Below are 17,480 nucleotides of genomic sequence, written 5' to 3' on the forward strand. Positions count from 1 at the left end.
AACTATTAAACTTTACAATTTGAATATAGAAAATTATTCAATAATTATGAAATTAAGTAAAATTTCTATTTTTAATTATCAAAATCTGATTTAATTATTTTCAATGAAAAAATTTTTGAAAATAAAATCTCTAATAAATACATAAAATTTGAAATCGGCTCATAATAACATTTTTCAAAAATTTCGGGTCTTACACGGCACACTTTAAAAGCGTGGCTATAAAGTTATATATATGACAACGTTTTTAAGCGTGCCAATAGATGAAAGTGTGACAAAAAATAAAGCGTGCCAATAAACCGATAAAAGCGTGGTAATAGAGCAACCAGCACGCTTGCGGATCTGACCTTTTCAAAAGTGTACCAATAGCTCAAAAAGCATGACGAAAACTTATAACTACGCTTTTTCGAGCTTTTCAACGTGCTTCAAAAATTAAACGCGACAAAAAGCTGATATTTTGGGGTGTCAGATTTGACTCGAGTTTATTTTTGATTAAGACACTAATACATTTGTGTCACCCGATTATCTAAGATATTATTAATTATGGTAGTTGTAGTATTGAAATGTATTTGATTAAGGGTAGAAATGAAAATTTTGTTTTATGCTCATTTGATGTGGTAGTTACGGTATTGGAAGGTATTTAGTTGTAGTTGATCTTTTGTATGAAGTTTGTTATTCACTCTTCATATTTTGAGCATGACACTTGATCTATTAAAAAAAATATCACATAAATAACTAATCCCATGCTGGTTATATAAATATGATCATCATAATCTATCCATATAAAGAAATAAGAGAGTGAGCGAGGGAAAACATGCATGTCTTTTGAATACTTAATAATTAACAGTATTGAAAAGTGAAAAACCCTTTCCATTATTTTAAGAAGTGCCAGCTAAACTCAATGCCATCCCAGTCAGTTCACATGATCAAATATTGTTTCAGACACAAAAACCGGGGACAAACATTCTTTAATTAATCACGGGCCAAAAGGGAACCACACTTAATTAATCAGCTTCAACACTATATAACCGCATTACTAATCACTTTACATTTCACACTAATTTTTCACTAAGCAGTAATTAGCGCACATTGGATTTTTTTTATTGCTAAAGATGGATTTTCCTAGATCTTCAAGTTCTCTTGCTCTCTTTGTCTCCATCAACTTGCTCTTCTTTGCACTAGCAAGTGGATGCTACACTTGTTCACACCCTACTCAACCTAAAAACCCTAACTCATTTTTCCCTTTCCCAAACCCTAACAATAATAAGGGATGTCCAAGAGATGCATTGAAGCTTGGAGTATGTGCCAAGATTCTTAATGGACCCATCGGTGCTGTGGTGGGTTCGCCGCCGGACCATCCATGTTGCTCAGTGCTAGATGGACTCATTGACCTCGAAGTGGCGGTTTGCCTTTGCACAGCGATCAAAGCTAACATTCTTGGAATTGACCTTAATATCCCAATTTCACTTAGCTTGCTCCTTAATGCTTGCGAGAAGACTCGACCCTCTGACTTCCAATGCTCCTAATTAACTAAATAGCTCCCTTTGAATCTTGATCAATTTATTAGCTTCTTTATTATTATTTGCATGTTTTTCTGGCTTTTATTGTTGTGATAAGTAGTAGTGTTGTTTAATTTCTCATAGTGCTATTAGTGCTTAACACACTGACTCATTTAATTTAGTGAATGTATCGGTTTCTTCTTACTTTAATTTCTAGTGGAAAAAGTCTTGAATGACTCTTTAATATATGTATGTCTAATTTTAATTCATTTCTTTTTCTTTTTGTAAAGGTTTTATTTTTTTTAACTTCCAAAACTGAGAAAATAGTTATTTCTATTCATTTTTAACTTATAAGTATGTCCTACTTCAAGTAAGAATTAGAAGCCAGTATTAATTTTGGCAGAATATTTTTCTAGACAAAATACTTTCGACATGGTGAACTATTATATTTTTTGAAGTTTTAAGTCGGTACTAAATAGGTTTTGTCAATATTATCATTTTGTTATTTATCTCTATTATTAACTTACAATTTTAAAATTTAACAAGTAGAATAATTTAGGTAAAGCAAAACATTTTGTAACCTTACAATTTGAATAAGTACTAAAAATTTAAAAGACACTTGTTCTTCAATGAAGATAGTATGATTTATTACTGAAATAAAATGAAAAGAAATAATAATATTGTTGATTATCCTATAATAATTCCCAAAACATTTTTTCATATGTATAAGATAATTATATTTTGCCATTGCAGTTGCCGTGAACCAACGTTTCAATTCAACAATAATACATATCCATAAAATTAGGTTTGAGTGTATAAGTTATATCTCAGTATTTTCTATATTGTAGGAATAATAATAAAAGAATGTGATTTAAAATCAAACCTTAAGAAATAAAAGTCTACGATCAAATCCATTGATATTTTATTATTTTCATGAGGTTTGTTTTCCATTGCTTTCAACAATTAAGACTTTCACTTTTTTTTTCTCTTGGTTTTTAATAATGTTATTTTTAGATCTACTCTTTTTGTGAACAACAAATTTATTAACATAAAGGTGCACTTTAGGTTTTAGGTGGGCTCAAAATTGATTTTTGAGTATGCAAAGCATCTTTTAACCATATACTACTCAAAATTAATGTTAAATTTGTTTAAATATGGACTAAATAATTTTAAAAATTAATATTAAATTCATACTTTTCACTGAATTTGAAAAGTACTATTGAACTTTTAGCTATCCTAACTTAACTCAATAAGTCATGTTCCTTTTTTTTTTTGGTTAATAATTCATGTATTTTCTCATGTATGAGTGCGGTCAAATTCTCAAAAAAATTTTTGAATTTCTTTGCATGTGCTCTAGCTACTGATAGGACCTTTTGAAAATGTAAAATTTTCATTCTGCCTTTTTTCCTTAGGATGTCTAGATTATCCTCCGTTCCGAGCATATATCATTCCCTCTTTTCTAAAAGAAATTTGCCATCGAATTTGTATCCATATCAAAAAGAGAAAGATTAAAAACATTGAAAGTACTTGAGACATTATACTCACCTAGTAGGTCAATCTTGTAGGCATTATCATTGATCTTCTTAAGCACTTGGAATGAGTCATCTCCTCTACTCACCTAGCAGTAAAGTATAATAATTTTGTTCCCAACTTATTCTACATCACTTTCCAAAAATGACTAAAAAAATTTACATCATGATAAAAAATAATAGTTTGGGGAACACTATACAAGCACATTGACTTCTTTGAAGAATATATCAGCAATGTTTGTTGCATCATCAGTTTTATGGCATGCAATGAAGTGAGCCATTTTACTAAGCTTGTCTACCACAATAAAAGTACTATCTCTACCTTTTTAAGTTCAAAGCAAACTATGAATATTGGTCCAAGTTACCGGGTGATAAGGCACCCCTCAGATCTAATTGTCCGAGCCCTATCCTTGAATAATCACACCATAAACACATAACTGGGTTCTTTAACCATTGATACTCAGAGCTTTGCAACCTTTGATCTTTATCTTAGATTTCTTTCTTTGTTTTGTTTCTTTGCCCAAAACTGGCGTTCAACGCCGGCCAGGGAAAAGAGGACAGTGAGCTCACCCTTATAATGGATGTTCAACACCCATATCCCAAGTTGAATGCCAGGCTTGACCGAAGCACATGACCAAAGTGGGCCCAAAGTGGATTTTAACACTCCTTAGCTTATTTTATCTTCTCCTTGTACTTTTTAAATTTAAATTAACATCTTTTAGAGTTAGTACTTACTAGAGGTCCAATTGACGTGATTCTAGTGGCATTGGAAAGCTAACTTTTAGAGCTTTCCAACGATGTAAAATAGTATGCACTTCTTCTTCGGTTTACTTGGCCATGGTGGCGCCTAACTTGGGATTTTCCAAGTTAAGCGCCAAAGGAAGAGTTACACGTTAAGTGCATGCTACCCCCTTCACGCCTAACTTCACAATTGTAAAGTTAGGTGCCAGCCTTATAACACCCAATGGTCCCCACGCTCCTCAAGGAAAGCTACGAAGATCTCATTCAATTTGGATTAAAACATTTATTTTAATTATAATTAGGAAAAGATATTATTTAGTTTTAGAAAATATATGTTACATTAATTAGGATTAGATATAAAAGAGAAAAGAATCAACCCTTCGGGCTTCACTCTTCTCTCTTACTTCATTCCGCACTTTACAGTTTTTCAGAACCCTAGTTTTCTCTCTGAACCATGAGCAACTAAACCTCCACTGTGAAGGTTAGGAGCTCTGTTTATTCTATGGATTAATACTATTACTATTCTATTTTAATTCATGTATTGATTTCAATTTCAAGAATTATTTTCATTCTTTATCTTATGAATCTGGGTGGAACGGAAGTATGACCCTTGTTCTAATTGAGTTCTTGTAAAACTTGGAAAAGCTCTTTGCTTGAACAACAGCTTGAAAACAATTTCTCCTAAATTTCTAATTATCTGGAGTTAACGGGATATGTGACATATAATCCTCTTATATTTGGATGATTAAGATTTCTGTGTCATATAAGCAAGATTTAAACTTAACCCTCCATTGGAATCAAGTGACCAAGGAATTGGCGGTTGATGAAGATTAGAGGAGACTAAAAAGGTCTAAGGAATTAGGGTCTAGTCACATATAGTTTTCCATGAATTGAATCTTGCTTGATTAAAATAGTTGGTAAGAAAAGTTAATCCGGAAAATAAATATTTCTGAAACCTTAATTGTTTTACTCATATATTCCACAACCTGTTTACTGTTTGCTTATTTAATTCTCTGAATTACTATTTGATGCAATTGAGACCCAACCACTCTTTTCTGTTTGTCTAACTAAGTAAATCACGCAATCATTGTTGCTTAGTCTATCAACCCTCGTGGGATTGACCCTCATTCACTTGAGGTACTACTTGGTACGACCCAGTACACTTGCTGGTTAGTTTGTAGTATTCAAATTCCACACCAAGTTTTTGGCGCCGTTGCCGGGGATTGACTGTGATTGACAACTATTAGTTGTTTGATTTCTTAGATTAGGCATTTTAGCTTTAATTTTATTTAATTTTGCTGTATAATTTTTGAAAATTAAGTGCTATTATTTTCCTTAATTTATGAAATTAAGTTTGGTGTTACCTAGTTATTTTTATTTTAATTTTCCTGCTTGAATTTTTTTTACAAAATTCAAAAATTTTAGCTTAGTCTTAATTATAGTTTTTGAATTTCTTTTGCTTTAAATTGTTTAGTGTCCTATTTTATTTCTTTACATAGGTTACCTCACAGGAAATTCTCTACACTCTGACGTAGAGAATCCCACTTTTCTTGTTTTCTGTCTATTTATGAGCAAAAACATGGACAAGGAACCTCTTATATATTTTGATCCTGAACCTGAAAAGACTTTGAGGTGATGCTTGCAACAAGCTAGACTTTACAAGGCTAGTGAAAATCTAAGTGAGACCTTTGAAAGGGAAGTTGCAGAGTCCACTATGGATCATAATTATGTTGTTAATGCCAATGTGATAAATCTGAATGAGAATGAATAACCTAGAAGAGTGCTAGGCTCATACACTACCCCCAATGCAAATTTCTATGGGAAAAGTATTGTGGTGCCTCCTATAGCTGCAAACAACCTTGAGTTGAAGCCTCAGTTGGTCACTCTAGTGCAACAAAATTGTTAGTATCACAGACTCCCGCAGGAAGATCTAAACTAATTTATTTCTAATTTATTGCAGATTTGTGATACTGTGAAAATAAATGGAGTGAATCCTGAGATTTACAAGCTCATACTCTTTCCATTTGCTGTGAGGGATAGAGCAAAATTGTGGCTAGATTCTCAGCCCAAGGAGAGCCTGGATACTTGGGATAAGGTAGTCACTGAATTTTTATCTAAATTCTACCCACTACAGAAGCTGACTAAGCTAAGGGTGGAGGTTCAGGCCTTCAGGCAGAGAGATGGTGAGACCCTCTATGAAGCCTAGGAGAGGTACAAGCTACTAACCAGGCAATGCCCCCCTGACATGTTTTCTAAATGGACTCAGCTGGAGATCTTTTGTGAGGGCCTATGTAAAATGTCCAAAATGAGTTTAGATAATTCTGCAGGTGGTTCATTACACATGAAGAAAATGCCTGAAGAGACTACTGAGCTTATTGAGTTGGTTGCTAATAACCAATATCTTTACTCTTCTAATAGAAATCGTGTGAACTCTGGTATTCCTCAAAAGAAAAGTGTTTTGGAAGTAGAGACCTTGGATGCTATTCTTGCTCAGGATAAGGTTATGTCTCAACAGATTAATATGCTTACTCAACACTTGAGTGGGATGCAGGTTTTAGCTGTTAGTGCTCAGAATGCCCCTTAAGAGGCTCCATATGACATGAATGGTGGCTTCATTCAAGGTGAGAATTATGACTATGCTCAATTTTCTTCTGAACAGGTCAACTACATAGGGAATGCTCCTAGAAACCCCAATAATGATCCATATTCCAAGACCTTCAATCAGGGGTGGAGAAATCACCCAAGTTTAGGCTGGAGAGAGCAACCTCAGAGGCCATAGAATTTTAATAATAATTCTCAGGGTAGTTTTCAATAGAATAATTTTAATAACTGCCAGTTTTAGTTATCTCAACAACAACCACCTCAGCAAGCAACTTTTCAACCACAAAAGAACACTGATGTGAGAATTTATGTTGATCTAGAATTAATCAAAATAAGAATCACTTTGTTAATAGCATAGTCTAGACCAACAATTAACTCTCAATCAAAGTTTAAATCAAAGAATAGTCACAATTCAAATCAAATAACCAAGAGTATTCAAACTCCCAGGTCATTCTACCTAGGAATTACAACGAAGTGTTCAATTGTTGGCTATGAGGGATTTGGGGTTGAGAATGCAAGAGAGAGAAAGTAATGTAAATGGCAAGAAAGTAAATGATCATGCAAAGAATTAAAAGTCAAAGCAATAAAAATCAAAGCAATTAAAGCAAGAAAAGAGAAATTCAAATGCAGAAAACCTCTTGGCAAGTAATTGAGAGCTAAGGTTACCTATCCTAGCCATTGACCACAAACACATGATGATTATGAAGAGTTAATCCTACTTAGTCAACTCTACATCGAGGATAAGTCAAATAGGCATAGTTGATTCCAATCCCTAAGTCCTAGCCAACTCTATTAATGAGAGGCTTAGAGTCAAGGGAAACTAAATCAACTAACTACTCTAATATATCAAACAAGAATGGACATCAATGACTAAAGAGTCACCAAATTATCCAATTCCAAGCCAAGAGTGAAGAAAAACTAGGTAAAGACTAAGCCAAGCATTTTATCAAACACTTGGTGTGCATAAAAATAAAATAATATTAAATTACATTAAAAATAAAATCTAACTACCAAAGGCAAGGAAATAATAATAACGACTAAAGAAAGCAAGGATTAACATGGAAACATAAATTGCATTAATTGAAATTAAAATTAACAAAAGTATCCATAAACATGAAAATGACAAAATAAAGGAAATAACAAAAGAGATGAAGAAGATCAAGACAAAAGAGCATGAAAACATAAAGGAAACTACACTAGAACAAAAATTAAAAGCTGAAATTAAAGGAAATTAAACTAAGAAAATCTAAATTCTAGAGAGAGGGGGGAGCTTCTCTGTCTAGAAAATGAACTACATAATGATAAACTAACCCTAATTTCTCCCCCCACCCCTTCACATGGAGTGAGGTCTTCCTTGATATAGCAAAAATCAGCTTCAGAAAGTCCAAAAACTGGGCTCTGGAGGCCCAGAAATCGCTCCCAGCCATTTCTATTAAGGGAGTCACGTGATGGGACGTGTGCGTACGCACAGGTGTGTGCGTACGCACACATGCTGATTTTCTCCTTGTGTGCACGCACAGGATGTTGTCCGCACGCACATGGCTGTGTGGTTCTTGTGCGTACGCACAGTGGTTTGTGCGCAGGCACACTCCAATGTGTGCTTCTCCTTTGTTTTCTTCATGTTTTCTCCCAATTGCATGCTCTTCTTCCACTCTTACCAAGCCTTTCCAACCTATTACACCTAAAATCACTCATCAAAACCATCAAGGTATAGAATGGGATAAAAGTGGGATAAAAGTGATTAAGTTAAGCACAAAATAGCATGTTTTTACAATTAGGCTCAATTAAGGGAGAGAACACAAAAGTATGCTATTTGGATGAATAAATGTGGGTTTATGTGATGAAATCCTCTCAAATCAAACCAAAATATATCGCAAATATGGACTCATCAATTTTTCCCCACATTTAAACAATAGCATGTCCTCATGCTAATCACAATCAAAGGAGAAGGATAAGGAGGGCAAGCAATTTATTAAATGCAACTACCTACATGCATGAAACTATGCTAAATACTATCTAAATATAGCGATATAATCAATGTCCAAAGATTTGATTTGAAAATTTCAAATTTCATTTCAACAACTTGCAAGAAAACATAAGATAAACGATGGAAACATAGAATTGAGCGATTGAACCCCTCACCGGATGTATATACACTCTAATCGCTCAGTGTCTAGGGCTTAATCACTCAATCCTCTTTTAATCATGTTATTCAAAAATTTGTAAGTCATCTAACAATCAACTAGTATTTGATGAATGAATGCAAATATCATGAGGTCTTTGGAAGGTTGTAATGGGGCTAGGGTAAGGGTAGGAATAATATGGTTAAGTGAGCCAATAGATTGGATCTTTGATTAGCTCAAGTATCCCACCTAATTCTATATCAACTTATGTACAAAAAAGAACAAACTAACTTCCCATTCTTCTCCTATCTCACATCCACTCATGCATTTTCTTTCCAATTCAACCACATATGCATTCTTTATTTGCATTTTTTTTTCTTTTCTTTTCTTTTTCTCTTTTTTTTTTTAAAAAGTATATACAACAAAATTTCTCTTTTCTTTTATCAAAAAAAAAAAAAAAGATGCATATGTCTTAATTAATAGATGCATGAGTGTTTACCCATTTTTTTAAATTTTCTCAATGAGCACCCGAAGACAACTAACTACCAATGTCTCCCACAAATTTCCCCACACTTGAATAACACACACTCCTTAAACCCAAACTAATCAAAGATACAATACATGGACATTAATGGTTTTTCACTTAGGGTAAAAGATGTTCTTAAAATTAGAACAAAAAAAGGGGAATTAAAAGGCTCAAAAGTAGTTTACAAAGGTAGATGTAAGGGTTGGCCATATAGGTTAGTGAGTTTAATTCAAAAATGACCTCAATCATACTAAATATATTCAAAACATCAAATATAGGACATAAAGATTCAAGCAAATCTAAGATTACAATCATAAAAGGAGTATATCACATAAGAACAAAATTTGTGGTTGAAAATATGCAACCATCCATTAAGGCTCAAATCTCACTATGTAATTTGCTCAAGCTCTTTTCTATGTCCCTTAAAAATACTTCAAGCAAGTTCAAAAACAAATTGTCAAATATAATCAATGGAATGCCCTAAAAGAGATTTCTTAAAAATTTTTTGTTGTTTTGCCAAACTTATTTACTCTACCATGCAAATACAAATGCAAATATTTACCAAAAATAAAACTATAAGCAACTAAGATATATACAAGCAACTAAGTAAAATGCAATGTAATGAAATAATAAACAAATATTCACAAAATACCTAATAACTAAGAACTAGAAATTAATACAAAGTGTTGAGAAGAAGAAATTTATGCCCCGAAAATTGTAGATCCTCCCCCACACTTAAACGTTGCATGGTCCTCCATGCATGCACTCAATCTGGGGGTGAAGAGATGTGAGGCTCCACCTTCAGATGGTGGGCACCGGGGCTCCAATTGATGTATAAACACATAAACAATAATTGAGGAAGAAGTCATAGAAGTGTGGTATGAGAAAAGGCAATGTGTATATTCTAAATGCGCACGGTTTAGAACACAACACATTGGTCAGTTAGGCACAGCAAACACATAATCAAAAGAAATAGCATGTTCCTCAATTAAGTGGCCTAGGTTACAAGTAAAGAAAAACAAGAGATAGGACACAAACAAACCTAGATAGCCACAACTAAAGTGAATTGAATATAAAGGACATTGGTTATTAAAGTTGTGCAAGTGAAAGCGCAAGGTGAATAGAAAATGGCACAATCAACAATAACCAATTCAAAGGTGAAAAGCAAACTACTTGTTCATCATGACACATAATGCAATAGCCACATAATCAAGGTACTTGTTGCAAAAAGTGATAAGCTTGACAAGAATCAAGTCAAGTCACTCAAACAAATGCAAAGCATTAAAAACAAACAAGTATCTTGTTATGTGATTGAGTTGATAAGAAAACCATGGTGAACAAGTGATTTCAACTCAATTCACTAAAGTAGAAGTGCACAATTCACGATGCTAATCAAGGATAAAGTTTAATGCATATGGTAGCTACAACATATGAATCAAACTCACAATTCATCTAGGCAATTAAACAAGGCTTTAATGCTCAGTGCACAAATTCATCATAAATTAAGCCACAATTAAAGCAAGAAGTAACCCAATCAATCATCAATCAAACGCTTGCAATTTATTCAATTAACAAGTAACTAAACCAAAACTAATATATAATTACTAAAATGAAAATAGAATGCAAACAAAAATAACTAGGACAAGTAGAAAATAGGGTAAAAAGGGAAGAAAAGAGTGAAAGAGAAAAGAAGTAGAGAGAAGAGAAGAAGAGAAGTATAGTGGTGAGAAAACAGGGGCGTGCGTATGCACAGGTACGTGTGCATATGCACACTAGGTGGAAAAGGGGAAGGTGTGTGAGCGCACACTCTATGCGAGCGCTCCGGATAGAGAGGGGATCAAGAGGTGTGCGTACGCACAAGATTGTGCGCACGCACAGAACACTTTTTTTTGGTGAAGGATCATGTGTGCAGGTTCGTGCACACGCACAGGTACAAAAAGAGGCAGGGGTTCATGCGCACAGGCTATGCCAGCACTGTAAACAGAGGGCAATACCATGAGTGTGCATGCGCACAGGTCGGTGCGCACGCACAGGTAGCTGAAAATAGACGTTTTGTGCGCACGCACAAGTATGTGCATACGCACAGATGCCCTGTTTTTCAAAAATTTTTCTTTCAAAATCTAATGCTCTAAGCCTTAACTCAACAAAAGATAAACATTAAAACATGCAAGAACATATAAATTCATGATCCAAACCAAAATTAACCTTTCTAAACTCAAAATTAAACTAATTCTAAGCTAACTTAAACAAGCAAACATGCAACGAACCAAAATTATAAAGAAGGAAAGGGTAAGAACAATGTTACCATGGTGGGGTGTCTCCCACTTAGCACTTCTATTTTGAGTCCTTAAGTTGGACTTTGTTGAGAAGCTCTCATCAAGCTTGAAGTCCCACCCAAGCTTGTATCCTCCAAGGCCTTTGAGATTCCAAAGCTTGTGCACCCAATTCTTATTGTGAATTCCTTTCATTCCATCTAGGTAACAAGGATTTGAAATTCCCAATTCCTATAACACAATAGCAACAAAACTCACGATGCAATGGGTGAGAATTCATAGGATAAAGAGAAATTAAAACCAAAGGTAATGAGAATAAATAAAATGAACTCCTAAAACTAGCAAAAACAAGCAATCAATCAAAAGAAAAGCTATTCACATATTCACATATTAACATATTTACAATAGGAAAAAATAAGTAAGCAACATATGTACAATCAACCAAAAATAAGCTATTCACAATATTCACAATATACACAATAGCCAAGAATACAACACCATTGTAACTCCCCAGCAACGGCGCCAAAAACTTGATGTGAGAATTTATGTTGATCTAGAATTAATCAAAATAAGAATCATTTCGCTAATAGAATAGTCTAGACCAACAATTAACTCTCAATCAAAGTTTAAATCAAAGAATAGTCATAATTCAAATCAAATAACCAAGAGTATTCAAACTCCCAGGTCGTTCTCCCTAGGAATTACAATGAAGTGTTCAATTGTTGGCTTTGAGGGATTGGGGGTTGAGAATGCAAGAGAGAGCAAGTAATGTAAATGACAAGAAAGTTCAAGGAATTAAAAGTGAAAGCAATAAAAGCAAGAAAAGGGAAATTCAAATGCAAGAAACCTCTTGGTAAGTAATTGAGAGCTAAGGTTACCTATCCTAGCCATTGACCACAAACACATGATGATTATGAAGAGTTAATCCTACTTAGTCAACCTTACATCGAGGATAAGTCAAATAGGCATAGTTGATTCCAATCCCTAAGTCCTAGCCAACTCTATTAATGGGAGGCTTAGAGTCAAGGGAAACCAATTCAACTAACTACTCTAATATATCAAACAAGAATGGATATCAACGACTCAAGGGTCACCAAATTATCCAATTCCAAGCCAAGAGTGAAGAAAAACTAGGTAAAGACTAAGCCAAGCATTTTATCAAACACTTGGTGTGCATAAAAATAAAATAATATTAAATTACATTAAAAATAAAATCTAACTACCAAAGGCAAGGAAATAATAATAAAAACTAAAGAAATCAAGGATTTACATGAAAATATTAATTGCATTAACTGAAATTAAAATTAATAAAAGTATCCATAAACATAAAAATAACAAAATAAAGGAAATAACAAAAGAGATGAAGAAGATCAAGACAAAAGAGCATGAAAACATAAAGGAAACTATACTAGAACAAGAATTAAAAGCTGAAATTAAAGGAAATTAAAGGAAATTAAACTAAGAAAACCTAAATTCTAGAGAGAGGGGGGAGCTTCTCTGTCTATAAAATGAACTACATAATGTTAAACTAACCCTAATTCTTCCCCCTTCACATGGAGTGAGGCCTTCCTTGATATAGCAAAAATCAGCTTCAGAAAGTCCAAAAACTGGGCTCTGGAGGCCCAAAAATCGCTCCCAGTGATTTTCATTAAGTGAGTCACGTGTTGGGACGTGTGCGTACGCACACATGCTGATTTTTTCCTTATGCGCACACACAGGATGTTGTGTGCAGGCACACATGGCTGTGTGGTTCTTGTGCGTACACACAGTGGTTTGTGTGCACGCACACTCCAATGTATGCTTCTCCTTTGTTTTCTTCATGTTTTCTCCCAATTGCATGCTCTTCTTCCACTCTAATCAAGCCATTCTAGCCTATTACACCCGAAATCACTCTTCAAAACCATCAAGATATCGAATGGGATAAAAGTGGGATAAAAGTGATTAAATTAAGCACAAAATATCATATTTTCACAATTAGGCTCAATTAAGGGAGAGAACACAAAAGTATGCTATTTAGATGAATAAATGTGGGTTTATGTGATGAAATCCTCTCAAATAAAACCAAAATATATCGTCAAATATGGACTCATCAAACACTGATCTGGAAGCACTAATGGCAAATTTTATACAGGAAACCAAAGCATCAATAAAAAACTTGGAGATTCAGATGGGTCAATTAGCCACAAAAATTAATGAAATTGATCAGAGGACCACTAATAGCCTTTCTGGTAACACAATTCCAAATCCAAGAGAGGAGTACAAGGCTATCACCTTGTTAAGTGGACAAGTGACAAGTATGGAAGCACAAGTTATTGAGGAGCCGGTTGAAAAAAAAGCTCCAGAACAGACTGAAGACCCAGTACACGCCCCTCCTAGGCATGCAGACAATCCTTTTCCAGTCACTCTTGACACACATCCAATATTACCTAGAGCTTCTGAATACAAGCCTAAGATGCCATACCTTCAGAGACTTCAAAAGGAGACCAAGGACAAGCAGTTTTCAAAGTTCTTGGAAGTTTTCAGAAAGTTACAAATTAATATTCCTTTTGCTGAGGTTTTAGAGCAAATGCTTCTCTATGTCAAGTTCATGAAGGAGTTATTCTCAAAGAAGAAGCCTTTAAAGGAAGATGAGACAATGGTCCTGGCTAAGGAATGTAGTGCCATAATTTAGAATAACTTGTCAAGGAAAATGCCAGACCCAGGGAGCTTTCAAATTCCATGTACCATTTGGAGCACCACCTTTGAGAAAGCCCTATGTGATTTGGGTGCAAGCATAAATCTAATGCCCTTGTCTGTGATGAAGAAGTTACAAATCCAAGAGGCACAACCCACAAGGATAGCATTACAAATGGCAGACAAATCTCTAAAGCCTGCATATGGATTAGTGGAGAATATCTTGGTCAAAGTGGGTAAGTTCTTCCTCCCAGCAGATTTTGTGATTCTTGACACGGGGGAGGATGAGAATGCCTCTATAATTCTAGGAAGGCCATTCCTAGCCACTGGGAGAGCTCTAATTGATGTGAAAGAAGGTGAATTAGTGATTAGAGTGCATAATGAGCAACTACTCTTTCATGTCTTCAAAGTTATACATTCAGCAGGTGAAGAAAAGAGGTGCATGCAGACTGAGCTTACTAATCCAAACCTTCAAGAACCCGCTGATGATGCACAATAGAATCTGCAGCTCAAACCTCCTTTGGTGACAATCAACAAAATTCTCCCTGACATCAAGCCTAAGTTTGGTGTCAGGAATGCATCATCCACCAAGGAGGAGGTTCTCAAAAAGAAGAAAGTACCCAAGGGATGGAGAAATAAAAAGATTCTCACTAAAAACTTCTCTCCTTGAATGAAGGTGGTATTCACTACATGCCCAATCCTGCCTCATACAGTGAACAGGATCCTGTCTCTTGAGTATATAGATTTGATCCCTGAGAGCACAGGAAAGAAGTTCACAGTGGGGGGTGAAGAGCTAAGCCCCTATGATCCTCTTCCTTAGAGGAGCTGACCGTCAAGCTAGTGACGATAAAGAAACGCTTGTCGGGAGCAAACCCCGATGTTTTTGTATCCTTAAGTTTGATTTTTTCTTTGTTTTAAATAGTTTTGTTTGAGCTTCTACTATTTTTCCTTTATTTTATGCGTATTTTGATCATGCAGAGTGATTAGAACAGAAACAGGTACATTAAGACAGAGTTTCAAACACCCTGCAGAAGCTAAATTCAGATTGGGTGGCGCCTAACTTCACTCCTTGAAGTTAGGTGCCAATCATGCGTACATCTTGGTATTATTCCCTGGGGTGTGTGGTGCACGAAATTGTGATCTCAATGGCACCAACAACTTGGTACGCACAATTGTAATCTCAACTCTTTGTCACAACTCTGCACAACTAACCAGCAAGTGCACTGGGTCGTCGAAGTAATAAACCTTATGTGAGTAAGGGTCGATCCCACAGAGATTGTCGGCTTGAAGCAAGCTATGGTCATCTTGCAAATCTCAGTCAGGCAGATTCAAATGGTTATGAAGTTTAAGATAATTAAAATATGATTAAAACAGAAAATAAGATAGAGATACTTATGTAATTCATTGGTGGGATTTCAGATAAGCGTATGGAGATGCTTTGTTCCTTCTGAATCTCTGCTTTCCTACTGCCTTCATTCAATCATTCATACTCTTTTCCATGGCAAGCTTTATGTTGGGGGATCACCGTTGTCAATGGCTACCGTCCGTTCTCTCAGTGAAAATGGTCCAAATGCGCTGTCACCATGATGATCGGATATTTTATACGCTTTTTGGGGTTAATTTCATATAGTTTTGAGTATGTTTTAGTTAGTTTTTAGTCTATTTTCATTAGTTTTTAGGAAAAATTCATATTTCTGGACTTTCTGGACTTTGGCGTTCAACGCCAGTTCTCTGCCCAATTCTGGCGTCCAGCGCCAGGAAAGGATCAAAAGCTGGAGTTGAACGCCCAAACTAGCACATAAACTGGCGTTCAACTCCACAAATGGTCTCTGCACGTGAATTGCTTAAGTCTCAGCCCCAGCACACACCAAGTGGGTCCCTCACTTAGATCTCAGCCCCATCACACACCAAGTGGGCCCCAGAAGTGGATCTCTGCATCATCCATCATAGTCTACTCATTTTTTGTAAACCTAGGCTACTAGTTTAGTATTTAAACAACTTTTAGAGACTTATTTTGTATCTCATGACATTTTAGATCTAAACTTTGTATTCTCTGACGGCATGAGTCTCTAAACCTCATCGTTGGGGGTGAGGAGCTCTGCTGTGTCTCGATGAATTAATGCAAGTATTCCTGTTTTCCATTCAAACACGCTTGTTCCTATCTAAGATGTTCATTCGCGCTTAACTGTGATGGAGGTGATGATCTGTGACACTCATCACCTTCCTCAATTCATGAACGTGTGCCCGACAACCACCTCCGTTCTATATACGATTGAATGAGTATCTCTTAGATTCCTTAATCAGAATCTCCGTGGTATAAGCTAGAACTGATGGCGGCATTCATGAGGATCCGGAAAGTCTAAACCTTGTCTGTGGTATTCCGAGTAGGATTCAAGGATTGAATGACTATGACGAGCTTCAAACTCCTGAAGGCTGGGCGTTAGTGACAGACGCAAAAGGATAGTAAATCCTATTCCAACCGGATCGAGAACCAACCAGTGATTAGCCGTGCTGTGACAGAGCGCGTGAGCATAGTTTACACTGGAAGGATGGAAGGTAGCCATTGGGTTGCCGGGGATTGTTCGTGTTTGAACAACTGACGGATTATTTTGTTGCTTAGATTAGGAAAAATTTCTTTTTTTTTGTTTAGAGTCTCTTATTATTGTCGTGTTAAAATTTTAGAATCCTCATTTTCTTTTTTTTAAAAAAAATATAGTTTTCAAAAATAATTTCTCTGTTAGATCCTGTGCCAAACTTTAAGTTTGGTGTTTTCTTGTTGATTTTCCTTCAAATTTTCGAAAATTTTGGTTTGGTTTTCTAAAAATTTTATGTTTGGTGTTCTTTCTTCGTGTTCTTGAGTTTTCCTTGTGACTTGATCTTAAAATTTTTAAGTTTGGTGTTCCTTGGTGTTTCCCCTCCAAAATTTTCAAAAATAGGGAGCATTAGATCTAAAAATTTTAAAATCTTGTGCTATCTTATTATTTTTCTCTCTTTCCTCTTAAAAATCAAAAATATCTTTTCTCCTTTTTTAAAAAAACAAATTTTCGAAATATATTTCTAAAATTCAGATTTTTTATTTCAAAATTTAAAACTTTTTTCTCAAAATCATCATATCCTTTTCAAAACTTCCTAACCACTTTCTCTCTCCTCAGTTTTTCGAAAATCATCACTCAATTTTTATTTATTCTATTTTAATTTATTTCATTTTCGAAATAAATATATAAATAAATAAATAAAAATATTTTTCCTATCTTACATCATCTCCCTTTCTCCATCATGGATCTAAGTGGAATTGAACAGTCTAGGAGGACTCTGGGGTCATATTCTAACCCCTCTACTGCTTCATATGGGAGTAGTATCTGCATACCCTCCATTGGAGTCAGTAGCTTTGAGTTGAATCCTCAGCTCATTATCATGGTGCAGCAAAGTTGTCAGTATTCCGGTCTTCCACAGGAAGAACCTACAGAGTTTCTGGCATAGTTTTTACAAATTGCTGACACAGTACATGATAAGGAAAT

General features: G+C 35.1%; 1 protein-coding gene across 1 annotated transcript; it reads left to right on the forward strand.

The window, feature by feature from the left end:
* Positions 1,014-1,742, forward strand: LOC107617977 (14 kDa proline-rich protein DC2.15). The gene has a single exon (XM_016319878.2). It carries the CDS (start codon positions 1,110-1,112, stop codon positions 1,521-1,523), a length of 414 nt encoding a protein of 137 aa, XP_016175364.1. The 5' UTR covers positions 1,014-1,109; the 3' UTR covers positions 1,524-1,742.

The sequence above is a fragment of the Arachis ipaensis genome, chromosome B01 (assembly GCF_000816755.2).
Source record: "Arachis ipaensis cultivar K30076 chromosome B01, Araip1.1, whole genome shotgun sequence".
In the NCBI taxonomy this organism is placed as follows: domain Eukaryota; kingdom Viridiplantae; phylum Streptophyta; class Magnoliopsida; order Fabales; family Fabaceae; genus Arachis; species Arachis ipaensis.